At 43.5% G+C, this 22,398-nt stretch overlaps 1 protein-coding gene across 2 annotated transcripts; it reads left to right on the top strand.

The window, feature by feature from the left end:
* The first annotated feature begins 350 nt into the window (after positions 1–350).
* On the top strand, positions 351–15,120 carry LOC120947028. Of its 2 annotated transcripts, XM_040361962.1 has the most exons (5): positions 351–477; positions 5,940–6,157; positions 8,075–8,298; positions 10,658–10,844; positions 14,855–15,120. In XM_040361962.1, exons 1-5 carry the CDS (start codon positions 410–412, stop codon positions 14,950–14,952), a joined length of 795 nt encoding a protein of 264 aa, XP_040217896.1. In that variant the 5' UTR covers positions 351–409; the 3' UTR covers positions 14,953–15,120. The 2 variants fall into 2 exon arrangements, with proteins under 2 accessions (XP_040217896.1, XP_040217903.1); XM_040361969.1 differs by lacking the exon at positions 5,940–6,157.
* The last annotated feature ends 7,278 nt before the right edge of the window (positions 15,121–22,398 follow it).

Genomic DNA, 22,398 nt, shown 5'->3' on the forward strand with positions numbered 1-22,398 from the left:
CCTGTAAAATCCAGTATCTATGGCAACTCCAAACACATAGAATAAACAGAGGAACGTCTAAATCTTGTTCAGACACAAATTATAGCAGTGTATAAAAATACTATCATGTTGCTGCAGCTATAATTGGCAGTACTTTCATGTTTATTTCAGGCTATTTTGTTGTAAGAAGAAACGAGTAATTGAATATTATACAATTAAATCTGAAACATTTTAAATTAATTATAGCTGCTAATTGAATGTTATGAATTATTTGGTACTCAAAAGCACAATTTCAAATGCTGTAAAGAAACGGGTTATTAGAGTATCTGGTTGTGATAACAAATAGCTTTGTGTCTGCGGTTACTGTTACCAGGCAGAATCCATCCACGGTGCATAGCAAGCTGTGTCTGTGTCAGCACTGACTGGGAAAATGCCTGTAATTTTACCACAGCTACCTGCGTCAATGTTTTATAGTTATGACCCCAGATATATACCAGGGTAAGTGCCTCTCTACATGCATACAGCATTTTTATTTCCTCTCTCTTATATATTGATATTTAAAGGGGGCAATTTGGAACTACTATTCATTTATTGTTATTATTATTATTATTATTATTATTATTATTCAGGATTTATATAGAGCCAACAGTTTGTACAATATGAAGAGAGACAGTACAGTTATAATACAGTACAATACAGAGGCATTAGGCATGACCTGCTCATGGAGATTACAATCAAAAAGGAAGGGGGAGATGGTACAAAAAGCATGGCTCCCAACTGTCCCGGATTTGGAGGGACTGTCCCTGATTTGGAGCAAAGTCCCTCTTTCCTCCTCATTTGTCCCTCATTTTGTTCTGAGCTATATAGTTGTATATAAAATGTACTTTTTATCTATCAAAATGTGTTTCCCAGTGCTAAACCTTTCATTTGATTTCTAAATTGTAAAAGAATAATAGTGGTAAAAAAAAGCGAATGTGGGTTTAACCAATCTTGTTTTTTTGTACAATTCTCCTTTAAGGGGCGTGGCAAGGGGTGTATCCTATGCCTGCATACTTTTGCTGATAGGTGTCCCTCATTCCCATCTCAAAAAGTTGGGAGTTATGCAAAAAGTAATAGCTGTGGGGGGTGAGCTGATGCAGGTGGTCGGTGAACAGTTTTTAGGTGGAGGCTTCTCTGAATACACTTAGGCCCCTTTCACATTGGACCTGTAGCCACGGTGGCGGTATATCGCCGCTAAAAATAGCGGCGCTATACCGCCGAGATTGCCGCGGGAATCGGCCGCTAGCGGTGCGGTATTAACCCCTGCTAGTGGCCGATAAAGGGTTAATACCGCCCGCAATGCGACTCTATTGAGGCGCATTGCGGGCAGTATTGCCGCGGTTTCCCATTGTTTTCAATGGGAAGGAGCGGTATACATGCCGCTCCTCTCACCGCTCCAAAGATGCTGCTAACAGGAGATTTTTTTGTCTCCCGCCAGCGCATCACCTCAGTGTGAAAGCCCTCGGGCTTTCACATTGAGTCTGCAGTGAAGGAGTTTTTCAGGCGGGATAGCAGCGCTATTTTTAGCGCTTTACCGCCTGAAAAACTCCTCAATGTGAAAGGGGCCTTACAGTGTTATAAAGTCTCCAAAGTCTTACCATCACCCCCATGAGAGTCCACCCCATGAGAGTCCACCCCATCAGAGCCCTCTCATCAGATCACCCTATCCAAGCCTCCCCATCAGAGTTCTCCCCCCATTAGAGTCCCCTCATCAAAGTCCTCCTCATCAATGTTCCCCTTCATCAGAGCCCCATCACCAGTGTCCCCCTCATTGCTTCCCACTCATCAATGTCCCCCTCATTAGAGTGTCGTCACAAGTGTCCCCTCATCACAGCCTCCCACATTCTCCATCAGAGCTCTTCTATCATCTGACCTTACCAAGCAGCAAGAGAATAGTAGCTGGGACTCCGTAGATTGAGCAGCCAGACAGGTTTGCTGTTAAAAATAATGGGGTCCCATACAGCCTACCTCACAGACAGGGGCGGACTGACCATTGAGTCACTCGGGCACTGCCCGAGGTAGGGGGCCCCATCAGGGTTGCCAGGCTCAGTAAAACCAGGGACAGTATGTAAAAATCTATGTTTTGTTTACATCTATCCCTGATATGTCTGAAACCAACATGCTTCTGATGTGAAAATCCCGAGATTTTAGCTGCCCCGCCTCTGCACTGCCTCCTGGCGTGGTGGCCATCTGTAAGCCCAGGGGCCCCATAGTCTTCTATTGCCCGGGTGCCCCATGAGTTGTCAGTCCGCCCCTGCTGACAGGGCAACTCCCCCCGAAATATCAAAATGACGATGAATGACAAAATCCCTGATAAATCTAAACGATAAAAAGGAAATAAATAAAGCTCTGTGTGTGAATGACGTCTTGGGACTCATTCACGTTGGCCATGTGGCCCGTACAATGTAAATCAGTGTTTTTTGTTTTGATTTTTATCTGGCTGGATCTGTGTGCAGGCAGCCTATGTTATGCTATGGGGACGTAGCAGCTGTATATACACAGCCGCAGGTCCTAATTTGACAGGTGTGTGGATGCATGTGTACGGCCTAAACACAGACAGTGTGCATTCAGGGCCAATCACTTACATCTGTCAAATCAGGACCTAAGGCTATACTAATACAGCCGCTGCATCCTCATAGAGTAATAGACCACCTCAACCGGACAAACACACCGCTCATTCACATTGTGTGGGTCATAGAACCCGTGTGAATGACCCCTTCATTTTTTTTTTTTATTCTACTTAAGAGCAGATTTAGACATGTGTCTAAATCTCCCTTGCCTCTGAAGTCCGCATTTGGATCATGCTCCAAAAGCTACTGACACCTTTTCACCTCCTGTTTTAACCCCTTCACGCTGACTGTACGCAAATATGTGGCCCAACTTGACTGGGCTTTTTTCTCTCACCGAGACCCCTGGGCCCCGGTCTAACGTTTCAGACCCGGAACGTCAGATTCAGGGTCATCTGATCGCTGTGATAGCCTCTGATTGGCTATCACAGTGATCAGTCACTGTAAAGCCCGCCCCTGTATCTGTGAATGGATGAGACAGATACTATGGGCCAGATTCACGTAGCTCAGCGAATCTATAGATCCGCTCGATCTACGTGAATTAAGATCCGCTCCCGCAAGTTTAGGAGGCAAGTGGCTAATTCACAAACCACTTACTTCCAAACTTGCGACGGCGGATACTAAATCCCCCAGCGGAATTCAAATTCCGCGGCTAGGGGAGTGTCATATTTAAATCAGGCGCGTTCCCGCACCGATTTAAATGCGCATGCGTCGTCCGGGGAATTTCCCGGCGTGCATTGCTCCCACTGACGTCACTAGGACGTCAGTGGTTGCGACGTGAGCGGGACTTGCGACGCGCGTGTTCGTGAATCGGCGTACGCAAACGACGTAGGAAAATTCAAATTCGACGCGGGAACGCCGGCTATACTTAACATTGGCTGCGCCTGATAAAAGAAAGGGTAAGTATACGACGGAAAACCGCTACGGAAACGACGTAAAAACAATGCGACGGGTCCGCGTACGTTAGTGAATTTGCGTATCTCGCTGATTTACATATTATTTATCGTAAATCAGCGGGAACGCCCCCGGCGCCATTTTTAAATTTAAAAAAAGATCCGACAGTGTAACACAGTGTAACACTGTCGGATCTAGCCCTATCTATGCGTATCTGATTCTATGAATCAGGCGCATAGATAGGACCAGTTTACGTCAGAGATACGATGGTGTATCTGTAGATACACCGTCGTATCTCTTTGTGAATCTCGCCCATTGTATCTTTCTCTGATAGAGATAGAAAAAAAGATAGAAAAAAAAGTTTGTGTAGAAAAAACAAAACAAAAATAATAATAAAAAAAAAACAACCTAGATCAAGGTGTGATCTAGGTCAGCGCCAAGGTTAGACCCCTTTCAAACTGAGGCGCTTTGCAGGCACTATAGCACTAAAAATAGCACCTGCAAAGCGCCCTGAAAACGCGGCTACTTTCACTCCTGTGTGAAAGCCCGAGGGCTTTTACACTGGAGCAGTGCGCTAATAGGACAGTAAAAAAAGTCCTGCTAGCAGCATCTTTGAGGCGCTGTAGGAGCGGTGAATACACCACTCCTAAAGCGCCCCTGCCCATTAAAATCAATGGGCAGCGCCGCTGAACCATTGGCAAAGCACCGCTGCAGCAGCGCTTTGCGGGTGGGTTTAACCCTTTTTCGACAACCAACGGGTGTTAAAAGCGCCCCACTAGCGGCCGAATAGCGCCGCTAAAATGACAGTAAAGTGCTGCTAAAAATATCGGTGCTTTACCGATGACACCTCCACTGCCCCGGTGTGAAAGGGGCCTTAGTGTTTGAACTGGGGTCAGGGTCAATGATCAGGGTCAGTATTTTTTGGACAGGATTTTTTTTCTTTTAACCACTTCATTCCCAAAAGGTTTTACCCGCTTAACGATATGGCACTATGTTGCTTTAACTTACAATTGCGTGGTCGTGCGACCTTGTACCGAAAAAAAATTGATGTCCCTTTTTCCCCACAAATAGAGCTTTATTTTGGTGGTGTTTGATCAACTCTGCGGTTTTTATTTTTTATTTTAAAAAGTGTCAGTTTTGAAAAAAATAAACATAACTGTTTTACTTTCTACTATAATACACATCCCCCCAATTTTTTTTTAATTAACTATTCATCAGTTTAGTATATGTATTCTTCTACATATTTTTGGTAAAAAAGAAAATCTCAATAAGTGTATATTGATTCGTTTGCACAAAAGTTATAACGCCTAAAAAATAGGGGATAGATTTAGGGACTTTTATTTTATTTTTATTGTTTTTACTGGTAATGGCAGCGATCTGCGATTTTTAGCTAGACTACAACCGTGCGGCAGACAAATCAACATTTTATTGTTTCTGGGCTGTACTACGGGAACAAACTAAATATACTAAAATACACATATGTGGTATCACTGCAATCATCAGGAGCAGGAGAATTTATTTTGGGTTGTTCTTTGGTGGTAGGTTATGAAAGAAATAAAATGTTTTTTTTTTTTACTATTTTAGTCCAGTTTCTCTTAGATAATTTTTTTTGTTTTTTTTTGAGATATCTATTACCATTTACAACCAAATGAAAGCCCAATTTGTCAAAAAAAATAAAACAAGCTATAATCCACCTGGATGCACAAAGTAGTTTTGTACAGTTTTACTAACACATGTCAAAGTTACAAAATTGTGCTTAGGCATTGAAGCCCTGTACACACGCTCGGTTTTCTCGGCGGTAAAAAGTCCACCGAGAAAACCGAGGGGAAAGCCAAGAACCCGGCAGGAAAACTGCCATGGAGCTTTGGCCGGGAATCCTGGCCGTGTGTATGCTCCATCGGCACTGCCTCGCAGTGTTTCCCATAGGTAAGTAGTAGGTCTGCCAGTTGTGGAGCATTTGCTGCACTTGCCCATTGTGAGATGAAAAGAAAGATAACCGCTCAGATGAACCAGAGAACTTGTCTCACTGGATCCAAACCATGGGTACCGGCAATGCAATGATATTCAAAGTTGAAGAGAAAAAAAAGCTGAGACAGCCGCACTCCAAAAACGTTCCTTTTAATAAAACTGGTGACAAAAATTACATGCCACAGCAAAAATTAGAACAAAAACTGACGCGTTTCGCACTGTGCTTCAGTGCTTATTCATAGAGCGAAACGCGTCACTTCCCCATTGACTTGAATCTGTAGTGTTCAAGTTTATTGAGAAAAGGAATTTTATTTACCAGCCCCCATCCCCCACTTTCCAAACTGAGTGACAAGAAGGGAAGCAGGCAGTGCTGGGGCGGGGAGGGTTCGGTTGCAGCAAATGTTTTTGACTAAGGCATACTTAGACCTTGTATAGAACTTTATAAATAACATACCAAGCAAAAACAGATTTTATCAACGTAATTTTTTTTAGTTACATAGGTTATACTTCAAAACTGCGAAGCGATAGGGGTAACATATATGGCAATGCAACTCTGCAGTCTAGTGACTATGAACCAGGCCTCCGAAGATCTTCAGAGCTTCCCGTGTCTGCATGGAGAGAAAACTACAGATCATCCTCTGATTTACACCTCGGGGGAGTAATTACTAACATACCAAGAGAAAATGCTGAAAACTGGAATAATAAAAATGGTACAGCTGTATTTAAACTTAAATATAACATTTCTTAAAAAATGTATCTTATTTTCTTTTCCAGTAGGTCTACAGATAAATGTAAATGTAAACTGTCCCTTTTAGTCTATGAACTTACAAAACAGGAACATTTGTTTATTTGTTGAGTTTCATGGTAATCTACCCAATAGCACAGTTATGCTGTTATATCTGGGATCCACATACCGTATTTATCGGCGTATATCGCGCACTTTTTTGCCCTGAAAATCAGGGCAAAATCGTGGGTGCGCGATATACGCCGATAGCCGCTTCCCGCGCCGAGTTTTGAATACTGCGCTCGCATATACCGAGCGCAGTACACTCGGGCAGGCTCGGCCAGTCTCGGCTTCTTCCGCGGTCACGTCCTGGACGTACAGGACGTGAGCGCGACGGTTCCCGAGCCTGCCCGAGCCTGCCCGAGTGTACTGTGCTCGGCATATGCTGGCGCAGTATTCAAAACTCGGCGCGGGAAACGAGCGAGGACGCCGCGAGGACACCGGACCCGCCGAAGAGGACACCGGACCCGCCACAGAAGGACACCCGACGACGCAGAAGGACGCCGGACCCGCCGAAGAGGACACCCGAAGCCGCAGAAGGACGCCGGACCCGACGAGGCCGCCGATGGACGCCGTGCAAGACACCAAAACTGTAAGTACAAAAATAACTTTTTTTCCACAGGTTTGGGGGTCACTTTGGGGGTGCGCGGTATACGCGGGAGCGCGTTATACCGCGATAAATACGGTAAATGTGTCTGAAGTCATGAGTGCTTGTATTACTATATGACCCTGCATGCTGTAGTACATTCTGCAGTTTTCATGTAGTCTAGCCCTGAAAAAAGTAAAGGAAAGTTAATTTGTAAAAAATTTGGTAATTCAGTAATGAGCATTAAACTCCTTCAGCATTCTTAACAAGTATAAAAAAAAGCGACGGCGGCCACAGCTTTCCTCCCTCCTCCTCCTCAGTGGCCAATCGGGAGTCTTAAAAAAGGCTCTCACACCTGCTTCTGCTTGGCCGGATTGAGGATTAGTGTTTCAACAGTGAATGTTCAGTCACGCCTGGTGTCCTGAAAGGGGCCAGATACATGGATAGGATATGCATGAATCTATCTATTGCATATAGGGGGGTGGCGTGGAGAGAGGGGGTAGAGCCTGGGCGCCCCTAATGGACGGGCCGCCACTTTGCTGCGGTTTACCTGCACCGTGGGTGCAGCGCAGTGCACCTGTGGCTTTCCTGCAGGCTAGCTACACTTTGCCATACCTCTATTATATCCTGCAGGTGTGGTGCACTTTCTGAAAGTGCAGCAAAACTCCTGCATTCAGAAAGGGCACCAAACTTGTAGGTAATAACAGAAGTCTATGGCTCAATGCAGGTAACCTGCAGGTGCAGCCAAGTAACCACTGCAGAACATATATGCCCATATTTACACTGTCATTTTAGTAATAAACTTACCTTTAATAACATTCCATTCAGGTATCGTAGGTTGTTGCTGTCCAAGGCAGAGTGCATTTGGTAACACTCCGCCTGAGACAGGAGGCGGCGCTATACAGGAAGCATCAGCTTATGCGGCATTGCTCTGCAGCCGCTTTCTTCCTCTACATGCCGGCTCCATTCACGACACTAATGCTCTGGGATGGCCAGTCGGCAACCCGCGATCTGGTATTGCCGACCCGCCATTCCAGAGAAGGAGGTCACGGGCCACATCAGAGGGCTCTGCGTGACACATGTGGCCACCAATTGGGTACCCCTGTTTTAAAGTGTTTTTCACTGTTTGTACAGTATAATTAAATAGTTGGTGTGCATAGCCTGTACACAGGATCACAGGCTAATTTGCCCATTATAAGTAGTAACACTGTACAACTTAAACTCATACGTTGCATGATTTCTTGATCTCCAATCTAGGATATTTCCACCCAGCTAGTGGAAAGTATCATATTATCCGAAGGAACCATACTCTTGATGGTGACCCTAAAACATCATCAGCCATAAATGCAATTGAGGAAATAAAATATGAACTGACCAATCCAGCTAAATCGATGCCTTTGGAAACAAGAAGATGTGTCTCATTACAAAACAGTTTGGAAACGCCAAAACAGGCAGCAAGATGTATCAAAAGAGCTAGCCAGGTTTGTGATCTATTATGTTATTTGTTGTTACTAATAATGCAAATTTTATGGTATGGCTACAAAAAAGTCTTTCCTACCAGTGAAAGACAGGTGTTAGCGCTGTACATTGTAAGTCCTAAGTACCAATGTGTCTTGCTATAAAATGGTCAAAGTATAACAAGTTAAAGGAAAACAATCATACTTAAATGGGTTTTCCACCCATTTTTTAAGTTTATTAAAAGTCAGCAGCTACAAAAAGTGTAGCTGCTGGCTTTTAATAAACTGACACTTACCTTCTCCACGTTCCAGCGACGCGCCGGCTGGGGCTTCGCTCCTCTCCCCCCCTCCCCGGCCGGCGTCTTTATTTCAACTGTGGGCACCCGGCCGTGACAGCTTTTGGCTTCACGGCCGGGTACCCACTGTGCATGCACGAGCAGCTCGGCTCGGCGCTGCGCTGTTTGATTGGACAGGCGATCGCCTAGGACCTGACGTGTCCTAGGCGATCGCCTACAGGGAGGGGCTGCCAAAAGGTGATTAAGCTTAATCGCCATTTCAGCCCCTCGGCGGAAGGAGGAAGTGGGACAGGAAGTCCCCTTCTCCTGAAGCCCCCACTCCCCCCCCCAAAAAAATACATGCCAAATGTGGCATGTAAGGGGGAGAGGAGTGGGTTAAGAGGAAGTTCCATTTTTGGGTGGAACTCCTCTTTAAAATGTAACTGCACTTTTGTTGAGAAAAAAACATTCAAAAATAAAAATTTTGTTCCAGGGGATGCCAGAAATCTGACTCGTATCTTAGTATAAACTTCTGGGAAAATTAATGAGCCAATCACACAAGCAGGAAATTATGTTTCTAGGGAGCATTCCGTTCACATTGGCCCAGATTCTCAAAGGACTTATGACAGCGCAGCGCCATGTACGCCGTCGTAAGTCCTAATCTGGCCCGTCGTATCTATGCGACTGATTCTCAGAATCAGTTACGCATAGATATCCATTAGATCCGACAGGCGTAAGTCTCTTACGCCGTCGGATCTTAATTGCAATTTTTTTTGTTGCCCGCTAGGTGGCGCTTCCGTCGATTTCCGCGCCGAGTATGCAAATTAGCTAGATACACGCATTCTCGAACGTACGCGCGGCCGACGCAGTAAAGTTACGACGTTTACGTTAGGCTTTTCCCGGCGTATAGTTGTCCCTGCTATATGAGGCGCAGCCAATGTTAAGTATGGCCGTCATTCCCGCGTTTACATTTTTAAAAGTTATGTCGTTTGCGGGGTGATTTAGGCTACGCCGCCGCAACTTACGGAGCAAGTGCTTTGAGAATACAGAACTTGCCCGTGTAAGTTGCGGCGGCGTAACGTATATCGGATACGTTACGCCGCCGCAGGAGATACGCCGGTCTACGAGAATCTGGGCCATTCTGTTTACAGAACACCTCCAGGTAGCCATATTGCATTGCATTTTAAGAAAATTACAGAGCTGCAGATTGAAAAGGAAAGGTTCTTTTTAATAACATTGAATCACAATATGACTTATGTTACAATTGTATACACTATATTATTTTTTCGTTGTTTGCTTTGCATGGCTCTACGCCCCTTAAAAACTTTAAGAACCTTGTCAAAGTGTACCATATGCTTTTTATTGAGCAATCATGCATGTTTTGATGAGCATTGACGGCACTTGCTCTATAGAGTTTGTGCCCATTACTTTGTAATGGGCACATTAACATAGGACCCAACACATATACAGGATAGCCATACAAATGCACCTGACCCTCGGCTGCAGAGATCGGGAAATGCCTCCCTGGCTGTGATTAGCGCAGCGCTGTGCGGACTTCCTGGCGGGCTCTGCACGTTTATGATGCAAACCCGCTGGAGCTCATCCCTAATGACCATTGCCTGTGGTGTGAGAACTGACACTCTACATATCCCATAATCCTTGGATCTCTCAGTCTAGCACTGGTGCAGTAATTAGATCTGACACAGCCACAAACAGGCAGAGCATTCACAGAGAGATCACAGTGTTGGAAGAAATGTGTTTTCATCACATTAGCACTCCCACATTTGTGATTCAACACAGAGAAGATAGCATGGCATGGATTGATCACTGCTTGACCCAGAAACAAGAAGTTGCTTGCTGCTTTAGCGAATATGGACAATCGAGGTGAATGAATACATGGCCATGACACTACAAATTGCAGCCACAACTTGTGATCCCAACATTACAAGGTAAGGCAATAAAAGAAGAACACAGGGAATATACAGTAGCTACACCTAGTTAAAACAACAAAAACATCTAAAAGTGTAAAATGTCTTCAAAGGTTGTACAGTTACTTGTTAGCAAACAGACTAACACCCGCATAATGCATTTAATTCTGCCCTGTACAGATAGCAGAGTCTTCAAGTACCCCTACAAACAGAAATGAAAAAAGCAAGACCCACCAACCTGATTTTATAGGAAAAGAGCGCTCTTCAACCATACCCATGAAAAATGAGCTTCTTCAAAGAAAACAAGGAAAAATTATTTACAGAACTAATAGTGGTCTTCTTCCCAACTACTCTGGATATACTCCTGGTATTGTATTCATATATATATCTATCTTTGATTCTCACTTTTTCACAAAACTGTATTCCTGTTTTATAGAGAGTGAATTCAATTGGTTTTGAAATTAAATTTAAACTGAAATAGATAAGGGAAAGCATAATGTGCACCAAAGACCTAGGTAGGCATAGATATATAGACTGGATTTTACACAAAAGTAACCTAACAGAGAATTCTAAAACATAGAGGATGAGGACTTACTTAAAAAAAAAATGATTGCAGGTAATTCACAAAGTTCTGCCAATCTAAGATGCATCCAACTTTCCTTCTAAATCCCTTATTCTTGCCTATCTGTTCTTCTGATAGATCAGAAGTGATAAAGAGTATATCGTCTTCCTATTTACTTTTTCTCTTCCGGCCACTGTCAATTTCTGCTGATTTAGTTTGGATATATTAGTCCACATTCAAAGCCAGCGCAAAAAAAAAACATGCTTTGATGGTATACAAATATTGAGTTTAGAGCGTTGGTGCTGATTTACTAAAGGAGCTGAGGCTGTTCACTAAGCAAAGTGAATGTTTAATTTACTAAGTGAATGCAGGTATTAAAAAGGTGAACTTTGAGAACTACATTTAGATACCTCAATTAAAGAGTATCTCCACCCAAAAGAGAAAGCTTCACTTGTTCGAATACCACCCCCCCCTCCACTGCCGCATTTGGCACTTTTGGGGGGGGGGAGGGTGGAGTGGGTACCTGGTTTTCATAGGTACCCACTCTGACTTCTGGGTAAGATCGCCACAGTGATCTGAGTATTTCCTGCCCCTCCTCCTTCCCACCACTGCCATACACTCCGCACCCCTCTCCTACATGTACCGCCATACACTCCGCACCCCTCTCCTACATGTACCGCCATACACTCTGCACCCCTCTCCTACATGTACCGCCATACATTCTGCACCCCTCTCCTACACGTACCACCCACCACCATACACTCTGCACCCCTCTCCTACATGTATCGCCATACACTCTGCACCCCTCTCCTACATGTACCGCCATACACTCTGCACCCCTCTCCTACATGTACCGCCATACATTCTGCACCTCTCTCCTACACGTACCACCCACCACCATACACTCTGCACCCCTCTCCTACATGTATCGCCATACACTCTGCACCCCTCTCCTACATGTACCGCCATACACTCTGCACCCCTCTCCTACATGTACCGCCATACATTCTGCACCCCTCTCCTACACGTACCACCGACCACCATACACTCTGCACCCCTCTCCTACATGTAACATGTACCGCCATACACTCTGCACCCCTCTCCTACATGAACCACCCACCGCCATACACTCTTTACCCCTCTCCTACACGTACCATACACTCTGCACCCCTCTCCTACATGTACCGCCATACACTCCACACCCATCTCCTACACATACCACCCACCACCATACACTCTGCAATATTTGCAGTCTTTGATTCTGTCACATATGCTGTTAGGTCATGGTATTGTAAAGCTGTTTAAAGCAATGCAGAAATTTCTTAATTTTTAATTGCATTGATTTTTTTTCTTGCTAAATACTCCTGACACTAGTGGAATACAGGGGCGGAGTGGGTGGATTATATAAGGGGTGTGGCTTAAGAGAAGTGCGAGTGGTCAACAAGGAGGGCGGAGTCTGGCACCCCCCCCATCCTAAAACTTCACCAGCCGCCACTGGTCGCAGGTACAGAAATATACCTGTTGATGTGCCAGAAATCCAGTGTGCTCCCAACTTTCTGCCTGGGCTGACAACAAATGTATTTTTTTTGCTCTGAAATCCTAAGCAGCGTTGTCAGCCCTGTTTTCTGGACTACAGAATCTTCTCCGTTCTCTCTGCTCTGTTCCTTTGCACATTCATGCAGTGATTTCCATTCTAGTAAGACAATGCTGACTCCAAACAGTTAGCCCACACATACTGTTTGTAGAGAACGGGAGATATGTTCTGGGGGTATGCCTACATCAATATGAGTTAAGCTCCCAGTCACTTTCACTGCAAAAAGTTTACAAACCTAGTGACAAGGGAAGTAATAGATGCCTATTCTCACTAGGAAAAAAAAACAAGATAAAAGAAAGAAAACTATCCTGAGACATGTTTTAGAGGTGAAGAGGAAAGTTTGAGGATACATTTAGATACCTCAATTAAAGAGTATCTCCACCCAAAAGGGAAAGCTTCACTTGTTCGAATCCCAACCCCCCCCCCTCCACGGCCACATTTGGCACTTTTGGGGGGGAAGGGTGGAGTGGGTACCTGGTTTTCATAGGTACCCACTCCGACTTCTGGGTAAGATCGCCACAGTGATCTGAGTATTTCCTGCCCCTCCTCCTTCCCACCACTGCCTTCTAGAACGCACACAGGTCCCAGAAGACGGCGGGACAATTTAGAAAGCACAGCACAACTCGCACATGTGCAGTAGGAAACTGGCTGTGAAGCCTAAAAAACACAAGAGAGTGCAAAGCCACCCTAGTGTGACTCGGCTTTAATATACTGTAAAGTTAAAAACACTACAATGGTCAAACTCACATTGTGTGAAGATAGATACAGCATAAGGATTCCACTGCGACTGCACTCCTATAACCGTCTCAAGTTTCCGACAGTGGTGGGGGGACGTTCAACCTAGCTGCCTGGATCCTGACAGCACATCTGAGGCTATCCACCACCACACTTGACATGCAGATGCTAATGTGAAAGTGCCCGATCCAGCCAACGCTGCTCTCTGAGGACACACAAACCCACATGAGCAGGATACGGGGGGGAGACAGTGTGGACGTTGCACAGTTGCCATGACAATGCATGTCGGAGGCATGGCCTCCTTCCTCAGGTCAAGCCACAGTGGAATCCTCATGCTGTATCTATCTTCACACAATGTCGCTTTGACCATTGTAGTGTATTTAACTTTACCATATTAAAGCTGAGTTACACTAGGGCGGCTTTATGCGCTCTTCTTTTGTGTTTTTGTCTAGATGTGCTCCTGCCACCCAGAGGATCCATAGAGAGCAACAGCGCCCTATGACTTGTCTAATTACCACCAATAGCCATCTGGAGGGCTATATTAAACTCACCTGCTAGTTTTTTCTTGTGTGTAATTTTTGGCTGTAAAGCCTGAAGGCTAAACTACCAGTTTCCCTTAGTGATGATGCTGGTGCCAGCACCTAAAGTCGATTGAGGAATTGGCTTGGGGTGCCAACTCTGGCACCCTGGACGCATAAGTGTCCATATATTTAAAGTCAGCAGCTTTTAATTTTATTTTGCACAGACTAGAGCTCCTCTTTACTATCCTATGAATTTTCTTTTTTTAAAGTGGTTGTAAACCTCAGTCATGGAATCTGAGCAAAGCACATATATCTGTAGTGTTTACTTATCTCTCTTCAAAGCTCTACGTGCAGATTCTCTCTGGTGCTTCATTCATCTGTTATCAGCATGACTCACTTCTGACAAGTATTCCCGAAACATGAGATACATTTGTGTAGGGAGGGAGGGGGGACCCATCAGACAGTTTGTCTATTCTGAAGAATGGAAGAGAAGACTGCAGATAAACAAGTAAAACCTACTAAGGGAGATTTGTTTTATCTCTGTGTATTACCTGAGGTGGTTCACTTCACTGGGTATATGTAAGGGTTTACAACCACTTTAAGCTATGTAGTACAGTATTGCTCGTCATCTGTACAGGAAAAGGGCAGATTTCAGCTGTGCTTCTTTTAGGTTGCTATAATGCCAACTTTTTTTAAAATTTCAAGGCTTTGTGGTTGCAAAGATAGGTAGAGTTATTGGGATAAATGCTATTATACATGCAATTGTAGTTGATTTTTTTTCTAAGATGACACAGAATCCAACTTTCTCAATATACTGTAACTGTGCTGATTTAGCTCTTGGCTTGAAGTGCCTTACCCTAAAACTGTTCCCTGCATTGTAACTGTATAATATATTGTATCACACACATATATAAGTCGGCTAGATTTAATATACTTTATATATTATTATTTTTTTGTTACAACAGGACAAATGTTTGTTATCGGAAGCACATGGGGAAGGAGCAGCGTGAATGCCCTAGGAAAGCTACGAGAGCAGAGATTTCAGTGGACATCTCTCTTTTAAAGTTTCCGAAATGGTTTTGTCAAAAAATACTCAGTGTTCTGTATAAAGCCTTCCAGAAATGATTTACTGTTACATCAATGAATTGCTTTTGATAACACTTATCATACATTTGAAATCATAATTCCATCACCAAGCATTTAAATAAAGAATTGATTGTTTTCAAATTTGTAACAAGTGCTTAAAACAGTATTAAACTAAAAAGCAAACATTTATTATATTTCAGTTTACCAATTCTTAGATGTGATAGCTACATTAGTTCTCTTGTTTATAAAATAAACATATTTAGACATTAGTATAATAGTACAATTTTAAAGAGAAGAATGGCCCATTACCAGACCCATAGGTCTCGCATAAGGGAGCATAAGCACATAGATACAATCTCAGCTGGAAGACCGCAGCTTGTTGCAGACCAATCTTTAAGAGTGGAAAAAATCCAGGTAGCCGCACTACAATGCAATCACCTTTATTGGTATAAAAGACAGTCCATACAGTACAAGAAGTGCAGGAACAGCTGTAGCTAACGCGTTTTAAACCCTCACTGGTGCTTAGTCATAGCTGTGCATAGAATTTAGAGCCTGTGTATAATTTGCATGGACATTGGATTGCCCATTTCAGTGGCGGTCGGCGGTATTTTTTTGGGGGGGCAAACTAAAAGGGGCCATACGCATGAATAGGGGGTAGCGGAAGTGGATCATAGAGCATTAATTGGGATGTGGCGGCCATGGATAGAGGGGGCGGCGCCCAGGCACCCCTAATGGATGGGCCTCCACTGGCCCATTTACACCCGGTGTGCTGAAAATGATGCATAGGAAATAAGTTAGCTATAGGCACAAAGAGGCTTTATAGATCATAAATCTATTCCATATAAGCCATCCTGTAATAAGATATTGCACAATATTAATAAGAGATAATATGCAATGTGTACCTAAATCCTATATGAATGTGAGCATGCGGATGGATAATAATGATAACTGATGATCCTAATGGACTAATGTTCAAAGCATTAACAGATAGAGTATTGTGGTAAATGGATGATGGAAAAAAGTAAATCTTCTTTGATGTAAGAAGAGCTTAATATATTCATGAAATCCTATAACAGTAATAAAGGAGAAGATATGGACATTGTATCCATACATATAAGTTTGTGCGATGAAAAAAATACAAGTATAACAAATGGATACATGGAAACAGTGTTGAAGAGAAGATTAGGAAAGAGGTGTTGGAGGCAGAAAAATGATATGTGAAGGATCCAACCCTGACGAAACAAACGAGATTGCTCGAGAAACAGCAGGAGTATAAAATGGTGGTTATAAGGTAAGGGGAGAACAAGTGCCTCTTTCAAAGAGTGTAGGTCATACACTGGCTCTTTTGGCCAAAACCAACTCGGCTCCCTCTAATATCCCTGCAGTTAGGACGTTAAGGGGTGGGATATCCTCTCAGACATCCGAAATACATTTGTGGCATACTATCAGGACCTATACAAGTCAAAGAGGGAAGATGAGATGCCACAGATGGATGGATTTCTGGGGGGATTAAAAACACTTAACAGAAGAGGTATAGAAGACTCAATAAATTTGGAGTAACTGCAACAGGCAGTGGTGGGGATGTCCAATCAGAAGTCCCCCAAACCAGATGGTTTACAAACAGCATGGTGAGATGCTGCTCCCGGAACTTTTGAAGGTACTGAACTGGGCGGTAGAAAGGGGGGAGGCTGCCTGCTTCGAAGTCAGAGGCCACCATTATAGTGCTCCAGAAAGAGGGAAAATATCAATTAGACACATCATCCTATAGACCGATATTATTGTTGTGCTCAGACGTTAAAATATTGGCTAGGGTGCTGGCGGCTAGGATAAATAAATATATTCAGGAACTCATACATCCGGATCAATCCGCATTCATCCCCAAAAGATCCACTAGCACCAATATCAGAAGGTTGTATCTGAATTTACAGACGCCAACTGAGAATAGAGGTGGTAGAGCCATTCTATCCCTGGATGCCACTAAGACTTTGGATAGCCTAGAGTGGGACTACCTCTGGCACGTGTTAGAGAAATTTGGGTTTGGCCCCATCTTCATTAAATGGGTAAAAACACTTTATAACTCCCCAAGCGCAAAAATAAAAATTAACAATGAATACTCAAAGATGTTCAGGCTAGAGAGGGGGACAAGGCAGGGATGTCCCCTGTCTCCACTTCTCTTTGCTTTGGCAATAGAGCTATTACAAATTGCGATCAGAACTACACAGGGGATACAAGGATTCCAGAGGAAAGCAGGGGAGGAAAAATGCACGAGGCTCTTCCTGGGGGATACCACAACATCACTAAAAACGGCAGTGCAGACAGTGGAGGCATTTGGGCGATTTTTGGGCCTAGTAATAAACTGGGAGAAGTCTGCACTTTTGCCGGTGGACCCAGTAGGCAATACCGTTTGTGTAGGAATCCCCAATTAAAAATATTGGAGTAAATGGACTACCTGAGGATAGTGGTAACACGAGACCCAGAACAATACATTAGCAACAATCTAAGGCCACTCTTAGTTAAGTTTAAGCAAAAAGTCGATATTTGGGGACGACTCCCCTATCGGTGGCCGGACAAAGTAATCTTATTAAGATGATCTGGATGCCACAACTACTTTACGTGCTCCAGTCCACAACTCTCCAGTATGGATAGGGAAAGGATGGTTTAAAAAAATAGAGAACCTTTTCAGGGAATTCATTTGGAAGAAAGGTAAGGCGAGGATCAATCTGAAAAAATTACAACTGCCAACAGATAAGGGATGGTTGGCCGTCCCACACCCCAGCAGCTATTTTTTAGCGCCACAGCTACAACACCTGGGGGGTGTATTACAGAGCGAGGAGGAAATGCCACGGAGAAATTATGTTAATGGGGGCCCCACACAACACCATAATAGAAAACCTGGGGGCCGATTCCTTCCCTGTTAAAAATCCAACACTGAAGATGGTTACAAGAATATGGCGGGCAGGAAAGCTAGCCTTGGTGTATAAGGGGATAATGGAATACTCTCCCCTCTGGGAGAATAAACACCATGAGAAATCCAAGCTATGGGAAAGTTAAAGGAATGGGAAAAGCGGGGCATAACTAGACTGGCGCAATTATACGAAGGCAACACACTTGAAGTAACTGCTACAATATACAAGGCTAATAAATATAAACTAAATTATTATCCCGAAAGATATTTACGGATTCCTTCCTATCTATTGCATAAATGGATTCATTGGTCTACGCCTATTAAGACACACACACACGCACTACTGCTGGTAAAATTAACATCTTTCGTTTATTCCCAAGGAAATAGGAATATTCCAACTTCATACATTAAACATCACAATATATATATATATACAAGAGAAATTCAAAGATACTTTTCACATCTGTAAAATCAGCTGGTTCAGCAAGGAGCCGAGAGCTCCCATGATGAGCATGTGTCAGGAACCAAAAGGTAGAGAAAATAGGCAGAGCTTACTCTTTGGTGTGTGCTTTTAACAATCATTCCCCCTCACCAAGACCACCCACACTTGCCTGTCCAATCAGATAACGCCAAGTCATCTCTTCTCCGCTCTTTGAAGCTTATAGCCACACTAGATGGCCTAGTCCTAGACCTTTTGTTATGCAAATTCTGATATGCTACAAAGCTCTTTACTGTAAAGTCCAGACCTAAGTCATGTTTGCTTCTCCAACAACACTGAAATCTTTTTTAGAACTAAGCAGAGAGTATGCCATTCCAATTTTCCTGTTCTACATGTATCTGCAGATTAGGCATGCCCTCCAAGCCCAATTCAAAACACACCCAGTGAGATGGCAAAAAATCCCCCACCTTCAACAGCTAATTAAGTCAGGAATATCTAAAGACCTTATTTCAGAACTATACACGAAGATTAATGGTGGCTCTATATCTGAGGACAATGTGGGTAAAAATAAAGGAAAATGGGAGGAAACAGTGTTTTGGAAGATACAAGTACCTTATGGCTAATTGTGGGTTGTAATATTATACAATATTATGACAGCTTAGTAGCATATGGTTGCAGAATGAATGTAGGGTACCCCATGGGTGGCTTTAAATTATAGATTTTTTAATGGTTGAGGGTTAATAAGTGTTGTGGGAATTCATTAAAAAAATTAACATTATGTAGTCTTTTTGTATAGTTTTTGAGTGCAGTGCTTCCTTATTTTTCAGTATTTGGCCTTAGTTAACCACTTCAGCCCGGGAAGGATTTACCCTCTTAACCACTTAACCCCCGGACCATATTGCTGCCTAAAGACCCAAGGGGTTTTTACAGTTCGGGACTGCGTCGCTTTAACAGACAATTGCGCGGTCGTGCGACGTGGCTCCCAAACAAAATTGGCGTCCTTTTTCCCCCACAAATAGAGCTTTCTTTTGGTGGTATTTGATCACCTCTGCGTTTTTTATTTTTTGCGCTATAAACAAAAATAGAACGACAATTTTGAAAAAAAATCAATATTTTTTACTTTTTGCTGTAATAAATATCCCCCAAAAACATATATAACATTTTTTTTTCCCTCAGTTTAGGCCGATACGTATTCTTCTACCTATTTTTGGTAAAAAAAATCGCAATAATCGTTTATCGGTTGGTTTGCACAAAATTTATAGCGTTTACAAAATAGGGGATAGTTTTTTTGCATTTTTTTTTTTTACTACTAATGGCGGCGATCAGCAATTATTTTCGTGACTGCGACATTATGGCGGACACTTTGGACAATTTTTACACATTTTTGGGACAATTGTCATTTTCACAGCAAAAAATGCATTTAAATTGCATTGTTTATTGTGAAAATTACAGTTGCAGTTTGGGAGTTAACCACAGGGGGCGCTGTAGGAGTTAGGGTTTACTTTGTGTGTGTTTACTAGTGTAGGGGAGTGTGGCTGTAGGAATGACATCATCGATCGTGTCTTCCCTATAAAGGGGATGACGCGATCGATGCGCCGACACAGTGAAGCACGGGGAAGCCGTGTTTACACACGGCTCTCCCCGTTCTTCAGCTCCGGGGAGCGATCGCGACGGAGCGGCTATAAACAAATAGCCGCGCCGTCGTCCCGGATCGCTCCCGAGCGGACCCGACCTCCGCATGTACCGTTAGGGGTCCCGATCGGACCCCCCACCCACGTCTAGCAGAGGACGTACAGGTACGTGATTGTGCCTGTCCGTGCCATTTTGCCGAAGTAAATGTACATGAGGAGGTCGGGAAGTGGTTAATGACCAGGCCATTTTTTGCGATATGGCACTGCGTTGTTTAAACTGACAATTGCTTGGTCTTGCGACGCTGTATTCAAACAAAATTGATGTCCTTTTCCCCCACAAATAGAGCTTTCTTTTGGTGGTATTTGATCACCTATGTGGTTTTTATTTGTTACGGTATGAACAAAAAAAGAGGGACAATTAAAAAATATATATATTTTTTTTACTTTCTGTTATAAAACTATTCCCCAAAAAAAGTAAAAAAACTAATTTATTCATCAATTTAGGCCAATTTGTATTCTGCTACATATTTTTGGTAAAATAAATCCCAATAAGCGTATATTGATTGGTTTGCGCAAAAGTTATAGCGTCTACAAAATAGGGAATAGATTTATGGTCTTTTTTATTATTTATTTATTTTAATGGTGGCAATCAGTGATTTTTAGCAGGACTACGGCATTGCGGCAGACAGATCGAATGCCTAACAGACATTTTTTACCCTTTTTTGGAACCAGTGACATTACTACAGTAATCAGAGCTAAAAATATGCACTGTTGTTGTACTAATAAAATAAATAAAGGTTCTCGCGCATAATCTATACACGCATAAATACTATTGAATTGAAGTGAATGAAACAATAACAGTGATGTGTAATAATCAAGTCGTGTGTAACACCAAAAAATAGTCCATATACATAAAGCAGATAATCTGGTGAAAAAAATAAAAAATATGTGTAAATGGAAAAAAAAACGTCCGTTGATCTGTAAGCCCAAAACAATGAATAAGTGGTCTGATCCCCAGCGTGTGTGGTCTCTCAGAACTCTCACCTCATATATATACAGATACAGCAACAAGGAAATCCATAAAGAGCTTCACCTCCATACATCCAACGATATTCCCACTTTATACACTTCCACTGGTGTCTTTCCGACTTCCTGCAGACTTCGGGGCAGATCCACAAAAGAATTACGCTGGCGTATCTATTGACACGCTGGCGTAATTTTAAATGTCCCGCGTCGTATCTTTGTTTTGTATCTACAAAACAAGATACGACGGCATCTGGGATCGATCCGACAGGCGTACGTCTTAGTACGCCGTCGGATCTTAGATGCAATTTTTCGGCGGCCGCTAGGTGGCGTTTCCGTTGAATTCCGCGTCGAGTATGTAAATTAGCTAGTTACGGCGTTCCACGAACGTACGTCTGGCCGGCGCATTTTTTTACGTTGTTTGCGTTCGGCTTTTTCTGACGTATAGTTAAAGCTGCTGTTATGAGGCGTACTCAATGTTAAGTATGGCCGGCATTCCCGCGTACAATTTTGAATTTTTTACGTTGTTTGCGTAAGTCATTCGCGAATAGGGATTTGCGTAGAATGACGTCACCGTCCGGCTTAATTTCGTGCATGCGCACTGGGATACCCCCACGGACAGCGCATGCGCAGTTAAAACAAGACGTTGTTTACGTCGGGTTACGACGTATAAACATAAAACACGCCCCCATTACATCCATTTGAATTCCGCGCCATTACGCCGCCAAAGATACACTACGCCGCCGAAACTTACGGCGCGAATTCCTTCAGGATTCGAAAAAAAAGTTGCGGTGGCGTAGTGTATCTTAGATGCGCCGAGGTACGTGAATCTACCCCATAATATATATTGCTGCGGCTTACTCCAACCAATTCCTTAAATAGTCCCTATAAGGGCTCCAATAAGGGGACCGGGGGTGAGAGAAGACAGAGAAAGACCTCCAATGGTGTAGTATCACAAACAAGGGGACGTTTATTCGAATGTAAATGCTCTTACATCAACATAAAAAAAGGGTGCAAAGTAAAAACTTGAACAGCGGCGTTCTCTGCGCCTTGTTACGTCACTCCAGGTGCACGTCTGCCCACAGCCAATCCCTACGCGTTACAACACTGTCACGTGTCTTCATCTGGGGAACCTGATTGGTAGTGGCGTTTGGCTTTATATATACTGCAAGCGGAAATGAGTTTGCGGCCATTTTGTTGTAGTCCGCCGCATATCTAATAGCACGGCCACCTGAGGCCACAGGGCAGCCAGTACAGGGGAGGGGCAGCAGCTCCCTCCCTTCAGGGCCCAGCTCTCCAGCCGAAGACCCCGAACACATGTGCCACAGGCATATATACAGTCACTCAGCATGCCTTCAGGTACCTGCTTCTGCCAATGGCTAGGGCTGTAACTACACCTATGCTCCCATTTGTCAGGTTTCCTCC

This window comes from Rana temporaria, chromosome 1 (genome assembly GCF_905171775.1).
Source record: "Rana temporaria chromosome 1, aRanTem1.1, whole genome shotgun sequence".
Taxonomy (NCBI): domain Eukaryota; kingdom Metazoa; phylum Chordata; class Amphibia; order Anura; family Ranidae; genus Rana; species Rana temporaria.

Excerpts from the sequence above, each read along its gene's own strand:
- LOC120947028 (XM_040361962.1), top strand. The coding sequence starts at position 410 with ATGCCTGTAATTTTACCACAGCTACCTGCGTCAATGTTTTATAGTTAT. Across the intron at positions 8,299-10,657 it reads GTATCAAAAGAGCTAGCCAG|ATAGCAGAGTCTTCAAGTAC; the intron begins GTTTGTGATCTA and ends TGCCCTGTACAG. Across the intron at positions 10,845-14,854 it reads CTACTCTGGATATACTCCTG|GACAAATGTTTGTTATCGGA; the intron begins GTATTGTATTCA and ends TTGTTACAACAG.